Below are 15,102 nucleotides of genomic sequence, written 5' to 3' on the forward strand. Positions count from 1 at the left end.
AGTGTACTTCAGACCCAGCAACACACTCAGACAGAAACTGGTTCACCCTAAAGACAAAACTCACCCTAAAGACAAAACTCCTAAACACAAACTGAACAATGTGGTGTATGCGGTACAGTGCAGCGAGGAATGCTCAGACCTCTACATCGGAGAGACCAAACAGCCACTTCACAAGCGCATGGCACAACATAGAAGAGCCACCTCCACGGGACAAGACTCAGCAGTTCATCTGCATCTAAAGGACAAAGGTCACTCTTTCGAGGATGCCAACGTTCACATTTTGGACAGAGAGGACAGATGGTTTGAAAGAGGAGTGAAAGAAGCCATTTACGTCCACTGTGAGCGACCATCTTTGAACAGAGGCGGGGGTTTACGACACCAACTGTCTGCCATCTATAATCCAGTTTTGAGATCCCTTCCCAGACGCCTTAACGCCCACTCACACCCTGGGCCATCTGACCTCAGGAAATCACATGATAGGGTGGGGCCAGGTTTCACAATGAGCTCACCCGAAACTCTGGCTGATTAGGACCCACACCCGCTTTCACACCTTGGCTCATGTGATTAGGTAGAGGATCATCAGGGGGTCCTTTGTCCCCCTTTGGGGGGAAACTCCCACTAGGTTTAAATCTGGGACTCTCCACCATTTGACCCTTAGAACTGAAGAAGCTTCTCGGATGAGAGGTGAAACGTCTTCAAGCAACTTAAAGAAATGTTGGGTTTGCTGCTGCTCCCGCTGCTGATAGTGCTGCAGGGCAGGGCTGTATTGATCTGAAAGTGTAGACAGTAAAAAGCCATAGTAGAGATGTTAGCTGATTAAACAAGTGTTTTGAGATAATAACAAAATAATACAATGCCTTATGGTCCCCCCCCCCCCCCCCCCTTTAAGAAGGGGGACCAGAGGGTGTGTTCCAAATACAGGGGGATCACACTCCATAGTCTCCCTGGGAAAATCTATGCCAGGGTGCTGGTAAGGAGAGTTCGTCCGTTAGTTGAACCTCCAATACAGGTGGAACAATGCGGTGTTCCTCCTTGTCATGGAAAACTGGATCAGCTCTTTATCCTTTCGAGGATACTAGTGATGGGTCGTTCGCGAACGAAATGGCTCTTAGAGCCGGATCTTTGAAGTGAACGACGCGAGCCGGCTCCTTATCGCGAGCCGTGGGTTTTTTTTTTCTTTCTCTCTCTCTCTCGCACTTTTTTTTCCGCTTCACTACGCACGGGAGCCTTGTGCTTTGCGCTGGGCAGAGGGGGGAGGGGCGGTAGTTACAGTCGCAGTAGCAGAGGAACAGAGCGGGAGGGAGAGAGAGAGAAAGAGAGCCAGGGACAACAACGTCACATTAAAAAGGTATAGTAATCATCCACAACTATTTTCAGTTGCAGATGATAAAGGATTCAGAAAGTTTAGTCATGCAGGCCCATATGACAGAGAATATGCATCTTCTTTTTCATATCTTAATTTATATTTAATTGTGCTGTGGTTTGCAGTGTTTTGTGTTGTTTCATTTTAAATTTGTTTAAAAGGAAAAGCTGAAAATTTAAAAAGTTAAAAGTTGAACAGTGACTAGTTGGTTTTTGCATTATATGATTTATTTATTACATTTTATGTGGAGTGACTAAATAAAAGTATATTTACGGTGGCCCGTAAAGACAAAGCAGCACGTACATACTCCAAAACACGTAAAAACTCAGAAGCACGTAAAAACTCCAAAACACATAAAAACTCAGGCTACATCCACACGTACCCGGTATTTTTGAAAACGGAGATTTCTAAAAAATGCCTGTCAGGGTGGATATTTTCTAAAACTCAGTTTTTGCATTTACGCGTGGATGAGGAAAACGGAGAAAACGCAGCGTCAAAGATGTGCGCCTTTTTTGAGGTTAAACTGTGCGCCACGTTTTGTTTTGGTGAAACGAATTTCTACAATACTGTTGCTGTTAATTGTACTCTCTGCAGTGTTTAAATGCTTACATATACACACACAGTTACTGTCCCTCCACACATACGACTCAGTTCTGCTTCTACGCCCCATCTTTGTTTACCATTTCCCACCGAGGCTTCTAGACTTCTGATTGGCCAACATTTCTACACGTTTAGGAATATATCAGCACTTGTTGCTTTGGCATGCTCCTAGCAGCGTTTTCCTTCATTTCTGCATTTACATGTGGACGGGATTATTTTTTAAAACGAAAACGGAAAATCTCTGTTTTCAAAAATACCCGTGTACGTGTGGACGTAGCCTCAGAAGCACGTAAAAACTCCAAAACATGTACAAAAGACAACAGAAGTGCTCCAGAATGCTAGGCGCAGTGTTGAGCTTTTGTTACCTAGAGGCTACACAAGCCAGCAAGTACCAACAACCAGTGTGTGGTAGTAAGAGGTAAATGAACTTTTTTTTTTTAATTATTTGAATATATATGAGTGCTTGTGTATAAATACACAAACAATACACATATGCTTTCAATTGTGTAATTTAAGTGATCTAGGTAGCTCTGTTTTGGATGTTCAGTTAACGCTAGAAATGTGTTTTAGAGTTTGTACGTGCTTTTTGGAGTTTGTACGTGTCTCTAGGGGCCACTGTATATATTTATATATAAACATATATAAATAAAACCACTTTTTTTTACATTAGTAATTCCTTTTGTGCATAATTTTATATTATTGTAATAATAAATAAATTAAAGCAACAAAACAACCTGAAGAGCCGGTTCGGAGCCGAAAGAGCCGGCTCTTTTTAGTGAGCCGAGCCGAAAGAGCCGGTTCTCTAAAAAGAGCCGGAAATCCCATCACTAGAGGATACTTGAGGACACAAGCGAGTTTTCCCACCCAGTCTGCATGTGTTTTGTGGAGTTGGAGAAGGCATTTGACCGTGTCCCTCGGGGTGTCTTGTGGGAGGTGCTGCGGGACTATGGGATGTGAGGCCTATTGCTACGGGCCATTCAATCCTTATAGAATAGAATCAAATAGAATAGAGCTCTTACAGCAAGAGAAAATAAAATATAAAAATGGTAAATGGCCTGCATTTGTATAGCGTTTTAGTCAGTCCCTAAGGACCCCAAAGCGCTTTACACTACATTCAGTCATTCACCCATTCACACACTGGCAATGGCAAGCTACATTGTAGCCACAGCTGCCCTGGGGCACACTGACAGAGGCAAGGCTGCCGGACACTGGCGCCACCGGGCCCTCTGACCACCACCAGTAGGCAAACATGGGGTTAGTATCTTGCCCAAGGATATTTGGCATGCAGCCAGGAGGCAGCCTAGGATCGAACCACCGACCTTCTGATTAGTGGCTGATGTGCTCTGCCACCTGAGCTACAGCCACCCCAAGGAAGACACAAGGTGGTCCTATAAACAAAAGCAACCGAAGTTTGTATATACAGGTAACAATGTACAGAATATGGATCCAATTTGTTATTGAGGTTAACACCCAGGTATTTATACTCCTCTACTGTTTCAATTTCCAAACCCTAGATGTTCACTGGTGTAATAGGGGCTGGCTTTTTGCTGAAGTCAATCACCAGCTCCTTCGTCTTGCTGGCACTGATGCAAAGATGGTTCTGTTCACACCAGCTGACAAAGTCATTGATCACCCCAATGTATTCCAGTTCAATCCCCTCCGACACCCGACCCACAATGGCGGTGTCGTCTGGGAACTTCTGGAGATGGCAAGTGTTTGTGTTATAACTGAAGTCCGACTTGTACAGGATGAAGAGGAAAGGAGCGAGTACTGTTACTTGTGGGGCCCCGGGCTACAGACCACCAACTCAGACACACAGTCCCGCAGCCTCACATACTGGGGTCTCCTGGTGAGGTAGTCAATAACCCACCAGGACAGCTGATGGTCCACTCCCACTCCCTGCATCTTCTCCCTTAGCACTGAGGGTTGGATTGTATTGAAGGCACTGGAAAAATTTTAAAAAAGTGATTCTCACAGTGCACCTGGCGCTCTGTTACTTACCCGATGCAGCAGGTAAGTAACAGTGTCATCCACCCCCATGTTCGTCTGGTAGGCAAACTGCTCCGGGTCTAGATCTCTCCCGACCAGTGGGCGAAGGTGGTGTAGTATGATCCTCTCCGTGGTCTTCATCAGGTGTGAAGTCAGGGCAACAAGTCTGAAGTGGCTTGGCTCCATGGGGTGCATTGTCTTTTGGGACTAGCACCAAGCAGGAGGTCTTCCACAGAATGGGGACCCTCTCCAGGCTGAGACTGAGGTTATAGAAGTATGTGATAACCTCACCGAGTTAATCTGCACAATCCCGCAAAAGTCTGGAGCTGATTCCATGCAAACCCATGGCCTTCTTGGTTTACATCTTCCTCAGCTGACTTTGCACCTGGTCAGTTGTGATCGAGAGGCTGCAGTGTGGGGTGTGGGTGGGTGGCTCTTGATGACTGCCGTCGGGGGTGGGGGGGGGCAGTAGAGTTGGGTTAGGAAAAGGGGGACAGGTGAGGTGTATTTGATGTCCTCGGGGGTTAGGGAAACCCCCCATAGTCCCCGGTGCTATGGGGGGTTTCAGAGAGGTGTGAAGGAGGTGTGAAGAGCTCTGGTGGATGGGGGACAGAAGGGCTACTGAATCAAAACTGTTAAAAAAAAACTGGTTCAGTCTGTTAGCCCAAACCTGGTCTCCAGACTCTGGACCCCCTCTGCTCACAGTGCCAGTCCAGTGATGGTGTTCAGTCCTCAGTCCTCACAATCCACATACTGGGTGAAAGTAGGGAGAGTTGAGGACAAGGAAACATGATTAAAATCCCCAAAGATGAAAAGGAAGGCTTGGGGGTGTGATGTCTGCAGCTGGGGCACTATTGTGTGAATTGCTGCTGCCGCATCTGCCGCTGGCGGGATGTACACGGTTATCGCAATGACTTGCGAGTGGTCCCGCCGCAAGCAATACGGTCGGATGCTAACCGCTACTAGCTCCAGATGTCGAGTACATCGCTGCTCCTTAACACTGATGCACCCCGAACATCACGTTCACATACACCACAATCCCCCCACCTTTCCTCTTGCCGGTGTCCTTCACATCCCGATTTGCTCTTACTAGGTGAAATCCCGGAACAGCACATCAGGCTAACCACCCGGTAGTCCCTCTGATGTCTGGTCAGCGCCGCCAATTCCTCAATCTTATTGGGGAGAGATCTGACATTTCCCATAATGATCGAAGATACAGATGGTTTGTACCATCTCTTCCGCTCTCGACACTTAACTCCAGCTCTACTGCCCCGTCTCCTTCGCTGTTACTCCCTGGCTATCTGTGGTCTTTCTCTGGAGAGAATCACCTGTGAATCAGCTGTTGCTAAGTGCTAACAGCTGGTCCTGGCTGTAAACTCCGCATACTGGGTTAAACAGTCTGTATATGATAAAAAAAAAAAGAGAGAAATAAAAGCAAGGAAAAGAGATTAAATACGAGATTAAATAATTTAAAAGAATGGAAGTTGGTCAGAGCTCCTGTAACTGTCAGTGGTGCCATTCAAGATGGCGCCATACAACCGTTGCAAGCGTTTTGTCTGCATAGCTGGCAATAAGTTGGACTCATTCCTGGTGGGTCATGGGCTCCGCCAGGGCTTCCCTTTGTCACTAATACTGTTCATAATTTTTATGGACAGAATTTCATTGACAGAATTTTATGGACAGAATTTCTCGGTGTAGCCAAGTCGCAGAAGGCCTTCACTTAGGTGGTCTCAGAATATCATTTCTGTTTAACGCAGACAGATGGATGGATCTTTTTACTTCTCCCAACAAATCAGCTCTGATTCACCTTCAGACTGTACAGAATGCTGCTGCAAGACTTAACTGGCTCAAACAAGAATCAACATATTACTCCTGTAGTTTTGGCTTCTCTTCATTGGTTGCCAGTAAATTTTAGGGTTCATTTTAAATGTTTTGTTTGAACTTTCCCTAGCATATCAATGACATCTTAAACCTGCTTCTTTGTGAGTACTTAGGTCTTCAGATCAGAAGTTACTATTGGTCCCATGTACGAGGTTCAAAACCAGTGGGGATCGGGCTTTTCAGGCACTAAAGCTGTGGAACTCTCTTCCGTTGTATTTATGTTGTGTAGACTCTATTGACTCATTTAAAAAGCAGAAACAAATGAGCTTTTAATTAATTTTCTCATGGTTTTATATTATTTTATTTACATTTCTGGTTGTATTGTGAAGCCCTTAGTGATTATTTTTCTGTGAAAAGTGCTATATAAATTTTACATACTTACTTACTAAAAATAAACTGATAAACATAAAATCATGTATTTATGATGATACAGGTTGTATGACTAGCCACTCTGTGCAGGCAGAAAGCTTATTAAACGTTTAAACTGTAGAGATACAATGATTTTGCTGCTGTACAAAATTTTGTCATATTTGAAATATGAATGTAACATAATCAATTTTTTTAATGTATTTTCTTTAAAACAGTATGTTTTAGAAAATATATTGTAATATAATAATCCATAAATACGTGGATATGCATATTAGACAGTTTTTTGGTGAAATATAAGTCCTCCAAAAAGGAAGGAAAAGCCCTGTAACTTACTTTAAGACAAAATATGTTCCCTAAAACAGTGGACAGAGCTACAGACCTATGACACTCTTACCCAGTTAGCTAGCAGCTATGAGACCAGCACTACTTGTACAGTTGATAAATGAGCAGGTAATGTTTGTTGCACTGATGCACACACAACACGCTCCATTGTTTCAGTTCGTCAGTTGCCACAAGATAACTTGTGGAAATAACGAGGACTGGTAATGATATATGATGTGACTGATGTAAGCTAGATGGTTTTATTAAGCAAATTTGTGATTAATAGTTAAATTTTATTGTTGAGGGTCGTAGACAGGACTCCAAACGCGCACACACACATTTAAAAAGAGAAAAATGCCTCAAGAAAGGGGCACCCATCAGGACACCCGTCGGGAAAGGGGCAGGTGAATTCTCTCGCGGCTGCTCTATTCCCATGTTCTATTGCGTGACTGAAAGCCCTGAGTTTGAAATTTTCTTCGTAAGAATATCTCTTAACCCTTTAAGACCTACCATAGAACCAAGTCCACCAGAGCTTATATTATTATTTTTTTACATGTTGTAGTGCCATTTTTGGGAGCATTTCAAGTTGCTATACACATCAATACAACCGTTATTGCCACGGTCCTGGGTCATTGACCCAGAGTTTTTGGTTGTTGTACTTTTACTTTTGATAGTTTTATGTATTAGGACTGTTGTGTTTGGTTTCCCGGGGTTTAGTTGTGTTCCCTCTTTTGGTGTTATCCCTGCCTGTGTGTCCCCTTTTGTGTAGTAAGCAGTGTTGGGCAAGGTACTTTGAAAAAGTAATTCAATTATAGTTACTAGTTACTTCTTCAAAAAAGTAACTGAGTTAGTAACTGAGTTACAATATTCTATAAGTAATTAATTACTTGAAAAGTAACTATTGCGTTACTTTAAAAAAAATGTTAAACCCTCTGGCGTCCAGAGTATAATTGGCCATTTTTAACTACTTCTGATGTTTCCTCTACATTTTACCTTTAAAAACTATTTACTTTGCCTTGTTTGGTATCATCCTTTTCAGCACAACCACACGTGTCTGAATTTACAGTTATGTTTTCATTTTGACTTACTGTATTAACACAATTGATCTAAAATCAGACAGAAGCCATAAAATCAGAGAAGAAAAAGTTAATTTTTTACTGTAACAACCACAAACATCTTTAATGAATCATATTTCATAACTTTAAATGCAAATAGTAATTGTCAATTTTAAAATCCTATGCACAAGTTTTGCAAACAACAAAGTTATTTGCATCCATTTACCTTTTACCCTTTTTTAAAATAACCATTTCAAACTATTTACAGAACAATCAGCTGTTCTTCAATAAGATGGCACACAAATTATTTGTGCCACTCCAAAAAATATTTTCTGTCCACTACAAAGGAGAACATCACAGCCTGATACCTGCAGGTCTGACAGCAGCAGGTGTATCACTCCTGTTTCTACCTGGAGAGCTAAACGTCACAAATCTCTCACATCTCAAAACTCGCTCTCTCTCTCTTTCTCTCTCTCTCTCACCGTCACTCCTAAAACTTCCCCTATTTTTTTGTTCTTTTGCTCATAAGCAGAGAGTGCTTGCTAGCACTAACGTGATAAAAGTAAAAGATGACAGAAAAAGTGACAAAACTATTGAGGAAAAAACACCGCGTATATATTGTTTATCATGACTGATTTTACGTGGCCTATAGACACAATTTATAAACTAGTAAATGTCACCTTATTGCTTTGTCTTTAAGTGGTCATGTGATTGACTTACCACCACTACTTTATTCTTCCTCAGTCAAACAGCAGCACTCATGCGATTGTTTTGCCCCCTGAGTTCCAGGTGTTGTGCTAGACAGTGATCGTGATTACCGTCCGCGGGAGCGCGCAGCTGCTTAAAGCTGTAGCGTCCAGATTACTTACAGCTACTTCCTGCAGCTGATATAAGATGCGGTAAGCTGAACACAGCTTTAACAATCTGTTTGTTGAAAAATAGTAACGGACCGCATTTTCTTGTTAGTAACTGTAACGGCGTTGTAACGATAGGAATAGTAATTAGTAGGGCAGGGCGATATGGCCAAAAATATATATCACGATATATATTTGAAAATTTGCGAAAACGATATAACTGACGATATAATTTCTGCGAGACAAAATACAACTCCACAACTTTACTAGTGCAAAAAACCCTGATCCATTCATTTTACTTAAACAAGTAGCTGTTTTTATAGGCATTAAAGCTATATAAACATTTAACAGTGCAAATGCAAATCCCTTGCTGAAAGTTTAACCAAAAGGCATTTCCAGTAGAAATGGGCTGACATATCCTGAGCATAACCATGTATAATATCCACTGAAGTTAAAAAGAGGTGCTTTGCAACATTATACTGCAGTGTGCCAAATAAAAAAGTCAAATACGTATTTCTCGGACCATGAGGTGCACGGGATTATAAGGCACATTAAGCGAAACAAAGCAGTCAGATAAATCAAACTTTATTCAACTCATTCTTCTTGCTTCCTCCACTTCTGTACCATTGATTCATTAATGCTGTATTCTATCACAGCTGCTCTATTCCCATGTTGTTGCAGTATATTAATTACTAACCTTCTATTGTGGATGGATTATCTCAGTTGTTCTCCTGACTGAAGTTTGGTCCGTTTACAGCATCCTGCTATGCGATTGCATTTGTCTCTAACCATCAGGAACCTTCACATTAACTTTTATCGAGTGGATAAAAGTTAGCGTTCATCCTCCAGCTTCACTGTTTATGTTATGCTATGTCGCTAGCGATCACGTAGCACATCATTATATACCAGCTAGCCCAACTTCAGTAACCCTACAAACGTCACTGCTGTTTAGTTTCCTGTCTCCATTTATGTTGGAAGTGATAGCAGAGCTGTACGTTTGAATTTGTTCAGAAATCTCTCAGTCAGAACATGCTATATCATGTTTAGGTAACGAGCGAAACTAGTGAGCTAACTTCCGCTAACTTCCTGCTAACTTCTAATTCCGTTAAATGTAATGAATTCTGTTTTCATGGATGCCTGGATGTTAAACTAAATAGTTACACCTAGTAAAGTAGCAATGCTGATCATTTCATTAAAGGTGAAAGAATTTAGACAGTTTTAACACCAAACCAGTTAAGCTGCACCATTTTACAAAACAATTCTGGCTCATCCTTTTCACTCAACAATCTACTTTCCCCATTCACATTCTCCGTTACCGTGCATTCTCCGCGCTTTTTCGGCACTGCGCATGCGTGTTTTACCCATATTCTATCGCGATTTGTCATTTTCTTATAATTGCCTAGCTTTCTACCGGTATTATCGTGAACGGTATAATATGGCCCAGCCCTAGTAATTAGTTAGATTACACGTTACTGAAAAAAGTAACGCCATTAGAAACGCCATCACTTGTAACGCAGTTATTGCCATCACTGGTATTAAGTGGTCTCTGTGTTTAGTCCACGTTTCTTAGGCTGTGTCCCAATTCAGGGTATGCACGCTTGAAGTACGCATTTCAAGTGCAAATACGTCACCGCCACGCGACGACGGCTGTCCCAATTCAAAGTGTACTTCAAATGCATACTCCAAATGCGCCGTCGATTTCCCCAAATATCAAGCGTGGTCCGGTGCACGCTTCGTGGTCCCATATATCCCACAATTCATAGCGCAGCGGTGGGTGTGGATAATTTTGCCGCAAAATACGGCAGAAGGGAGCGGCCGAAGAGTGAACTGGCAAAAGTAAGTACTGAATATTATGTCACTTATTTATGTGCGAATGTTTAATAATAAAGAACACATTAGTGATGTTTGCACTTTCAGCGTTAACTTGGTTTTAAAGCCTTTACTTCTACATATATATATATATATATATATATATATATATATACATATATATAGTCGACCTTAATTTTACAGAGAATGTGATGATTTTATGGATAATTAAAGTCAGTCATATATCCACAAACACAGCAAGCTGAAAGTCAGTGATGCTGCTCGGTTTGCAGTCCTGAATATGACGTCACAAGCAGGATTCACTGCACTGTTAATGTTAGCTATGTTATATTGCTGCCTCTGTTCGGTGGTGTCGAGCCAAACGGACTTTAACGTGTGTTTGACGGTTCACTCGTTAAGATGAAAGAAAGATGTATACATACGATAATAATCTGACAATACATATAATATTGGCCATATTATATTTACATTACCACAGTGAGATGATTTTAGTCTCATGAACAACATTAACTGATCTCACTTCCGCACTTCCCGTACTTGTAGTACGCACCTTCCGTAGTACGCGTAGTGTGCGTACTTCAAGCGTGCATACCCTGAATTGGGACACAGCCTTAGTCTGTGTCATTGCATGTATGGGTTTCCTGTTTTACTTTGAAGGTCCCTGTGTGTTTTCAGTGCGTTCTGTTTAACTTTCCCCTGCCTCGTCAGCCGTGATGTCTTCCAGGTGTGTTCCCCTCCTGTTTCCCATCCCTTGATTCCTGGTTTGTGTATTTATACTGTGTGTTACCTCGTCCTTGTTGCTGGTTCGTCTGCGTATCTCCCTCAGTTGTCTCTCCGTGTCTCCCTACATCTCTGAGTTTGGTTTTAGGTTTGTTTTGTTAGTGGTTCCAGTTTAAGTTTATTCTATTCTTGCTGTTTCTGTTTGTTTTTCATCCTCCTTATTAAATACAGTTCACTCTCATCACAAGGTGCATTCTAATCTACAACTCCACACGTCTGCCACGCCAGGCGTAAAAATTATTGCCCAAATTTGAATAATATGCATGCATTAAGTGTATAGTAATTACATAAATTGCAAAAAAGTGCAATAAACTACAAAAAATTTGAAAATCTTTTTCTTTTTTTTACATGTATTTCTAGTTAGAGAAATTTAAAAGGCGTATCCTTCAGAACTGTAAATACAAAAATGTTGCACGAAATAGTTTCGCTTGAAATTTTTATGTACTGCAGGAAAAATGAAAATAAATATTATAATGCAAAAAAAAGAAAAACAGCATATACATCAAAAGAAACTATTTCTAGCAGTCCAATTTGACTTCTAAGCATCACAGAAATGACACAGAAAGTCATAAAATCAAATATAACTTTTAAATACACCAGTATAGGCTTATAATGCCCTGGTGGGGAAAAAAGAACACTACATTTCCGCAAAAATGACATCACTTCCGGTTTTGGGCAGGTAATGGCAGACATGCGATAGTTTGCGCTGAAGTATATTCCAACGTAGGAAGTGTTATCAACAGCTGATTGGATCGCAAAGCGTGTTTCTGGAATATTATGTTTTTGTTGCTGCAAGTGCTTTTTGTGCAGTTTTTGCAAAGCTATATGTGAAAGGAAACCGTGACCTAGGGCAAGCTGGTGGCATAAGACGTAAGTACAACTCCTCCGGTTTCATATGCAAAAAAAATTATTGCGCTAGCTTACGTGGTTGCAGCGCTACTGGGATTTAAAAACAGTTACGCAAAACGAAGTGTGCCCGCTTCAACCGGCTTTAAAGGGTTAACAGGTACGGATTGTTTTCAACCACAGTATGTTTCACTTCGCAATGCTCCTGACTACAGTTGCTGTGATTCTCTAACAACCCATCAAGCAGTGTGGCTTCGTAGCTTACCAAAGTCGTACTAAAATGTTTTTTGACATCTTGAAAGAGACTGTGCTGCTCTGACCCCTCCTTCTTTCAGGGTGGAGCCTGCTGGAGTCCGATGGTTGAGACCAGGTCTGAGGAAGTGTAAGTGTGTTTTTAATGGGATTCATGAAAACAAAGCAGCACACATTCAACCATCTTCATCATGTCAGGAGTCATCATCAAAGTGTCAATCAATGAACAGATGATGGATCAATAACTGCAGCTGGATTGTGTTTGTTCTCTCCATCAGATTCCTGTCAACTCACAATCGACACAAACACAGTGAACACAAAGCTCCAACTGTCTGACAACAACAGGAAGGTGACACGTGTGGAGGAGGTTCAGTCATATCCTGATCATCCAGACAGATTTGATGTTTGGGTTCAGCTTCTGTGTATAAATGGTCTGACTGGTCGCTGTTACTGGGAGGTCGAGTGGAGAGGAAACGTTTATATATCAGTAAGTTACAGAAGAATCAGAAGGAAAGGAAATAGTAAAGATTGTTGGTTTGGTTGTAATGATCAGTCCTGGAGTCTGGAGTGTTCATATAGGCGTGGTTACTCTGTTTGGCACAATAACAGTGAAACATCCATCTCCTCTTCCTCCTCCTCCTCCTCTGTCTCTAACAGAGTAGCAGTGTATGTGGACTGTCCTGCTGGCACTCTGTCCTTCTACAGAGTCTCCTCTGACACTCTGATCCACCTCCACACCTTCAACACCACATTCACTGAAACTCTTTATCCTGGGTTTTGGTTTAGTTCTGGTTCCTCAGTGTCCCTGTGCTGAGTGTAAAGAGTGTCTCCTGTTAGAGAAACACTCTGACTGTTGAACAGATAGTTCAGTCTGTACATGTCTGTCTCTTTCACTCACAAACACATTTTCACATTCATGGATTCAATCAGTTGATGTTTGAAACTCTTCTAAATGATTCCTTGTAAACTTCTTCCTCTTCAGTCCTTTAAAGATGGAAGCTCCCATTATTCCAGGATCCACATGTTGTTTTTCTGTCTTTTTCCACTCAAAGCTTCACATCCAAAGATTCATTCAAAGATTCACATCCAGCTCCTCTGCATTTTCAACAAGTGTGAGCTCATTAAAATGAATCCAAATGTTTGATTTCTCTTTCTTAATGGGATGTTTCCAAACTCTCCACATGCTCTTACTGTTTCACTCATTGTTGGAAGCTCATCATGTGAAAATGTTTCAGGCATATGAGCTGAGCAGATCAATAGTTTTGAATGCAGTTCTATGCAGAATCTGATTTCATTGAGGGATCACAATGCATGTGGCTTATCTAATAAACAGCAAAGGCTTCAATCCTCATTTGAAACTAGTCTTGTGTTTTTCCCATGTTGAACAAGAACATGGTGCAGGATGCTGGTTACAGCTTGGTTATCAAACTCTTAGAAACATGTAAATATGTGTGTATAGCACTGCATATGTTGTGTATCACTGTAGGTTGTATGAAACATGAAAACTATCACAAAGGGTCCTGGTGAAGAATCTGCTGGAATTTGGTGACAGACATTAGATTTGCCTTGATGTCAAACTTTTAGAAGCTGTTTCTTTCTTTTTCATGCAACTCTAATTTGATAAAATGCTGCATCCAAAACAAAGAGGAAGTGATGTCACATGTGTTTCTGTCTACAATGCAGAATAAGCTCTATTGCTGACAATAAGTGATGTCTTTGTATGTCAACATCCATCTTCTTATACACTCCATCACTGATCACTAAAACTAGCTGATGTCTGTCCTGATGTCCAGGTAGGACAGACTGCAGTGAGTTTAATAAGCTGTGTTAGATTACACTTAGAGGGACAGCTTCATCTGTCAAACAGGATCTATGATCTATGATGGTTTGGTTACTGCATTTAACAGAGTTCATGGTTGAAACAAGAAGAAGACTCTGCAGGTGCACCTGGAAGTCTGTCATTAGATTTACTGCAGAAACTTTATCAAACTGGATCCAACTGGAGCTCTTGTTGGGATCCAGGGTGCAGCAGGTCTGTGCTGAGCAGAATGGATAAAGCCAATCAGACGTCTCTGTACGAGGAGCGGGGTCACAGGAAGTTAACAGAAACTCTGCAGCAGCATCATCAGCTCACATGGAAACTTTGATGATTCACTTCTGTGGTGTTTTTACAGAAACACGTCACAAAATTAGCTCCACCTGTTTGTGTGTGAGCTTTGAGTTTCTTGTCTTCATTCTGGATTCTTGTGTTGCTGTTTTTACACACAGCAGATGTTTCCTGGTTGGTTCCTTGATGACCACATGAAGCTTTCTGAAGCTTGGATTGAAAACGCTTCATTGCTCAAAGCTTTCCAACACAGGCTTCTGTGGTGCCATCTGGTGGACAAACATATGAAGTGCAGTGTGAAGCTACAAATTAAAATGAACTGCTTCAGCTGTGTTTATATATAAGATACTATAACCTATATAACTACATGTATACTGTATTATGTAGGTTTTAGAGCTGGGGGTAGAATTGCTGATGGCCTGGTTGTTATTTATGTTCCCCATGGTTCACCAGCTCTCACACAACATCAGCACCAGTGATCCACGTCCTTATAAACCTCTGAATCAGGTCCTGAAGCTGTGACGTACTGAGTGAAGACCTCACTGATCACATGACTCTGGTCAGCTGGACTCAGTGTTTCTGAAGCAGTGTGCTGGGTTTTTAAAAATCCGTGGCTGCTGCCTGATGTTGGGCCCACAGAGGAAGATGACTCACTCATTCTTCTTCACTTCCTCCTTAAACATGTATCGAGATAAAGGAAAATTGCTTCATTGCCATGACATATATTCCATAGCCTTGCCATAGCATTAACCATACTGCATATAGCTTTAAGATGGCCTTGAGACATTTAAAACATACTGACACCATATTAATCTTTCACAGGTGCAGTCATAACCATTTATACATTGTTATATC

General features: G+C 41.5%; 1 protein-coding gene across 1 annotated transcript in view; it reads left to right on the plus strand.

The window, feature by feature from the left end:
* The window catches only part of LOC134620609 (uncharacterized), an 823,316-nt gene extending 810,124 nt beyond the window's left edge, over window positions 1-13,192 (plus strand). The window contains 3 exon segments of the mRNA XM_065470113.1: window positions 12,224-12,270; window positions 12,419-12,627; window positions 12,798-13,192. Coding sequence (XP_065326185.1) covers window positions 12,224-12,270; window positions 12,419-12,627; window positions 12,798-12,857 — 316 coding nt within the window. The 3' untranslated portion in view covers window positions 12,858-13,192.
* Window positions 13,193-15,102: the final 1,910 nt, after the last annotated feature.

The sequence above is a fragment of the Pelmatolapia mariae genome, linkage group LG3_W (genome assembly GCF_036321145.2).
Source record: "Pelmatolapia mariae isolate MD_Pm_ZW linkage group LG3_W, Pm_UMD_F_2, whole genome shotgun sequence".
In the NCBI taxonomy this organism is placed as follows: domain Eukaryota; kingdom Metazoa; phylum Chordata; class Actinopteri; order Cichliformes; family Cichlidae; genus Pelmatolapia; species Pelmatolapia mariae.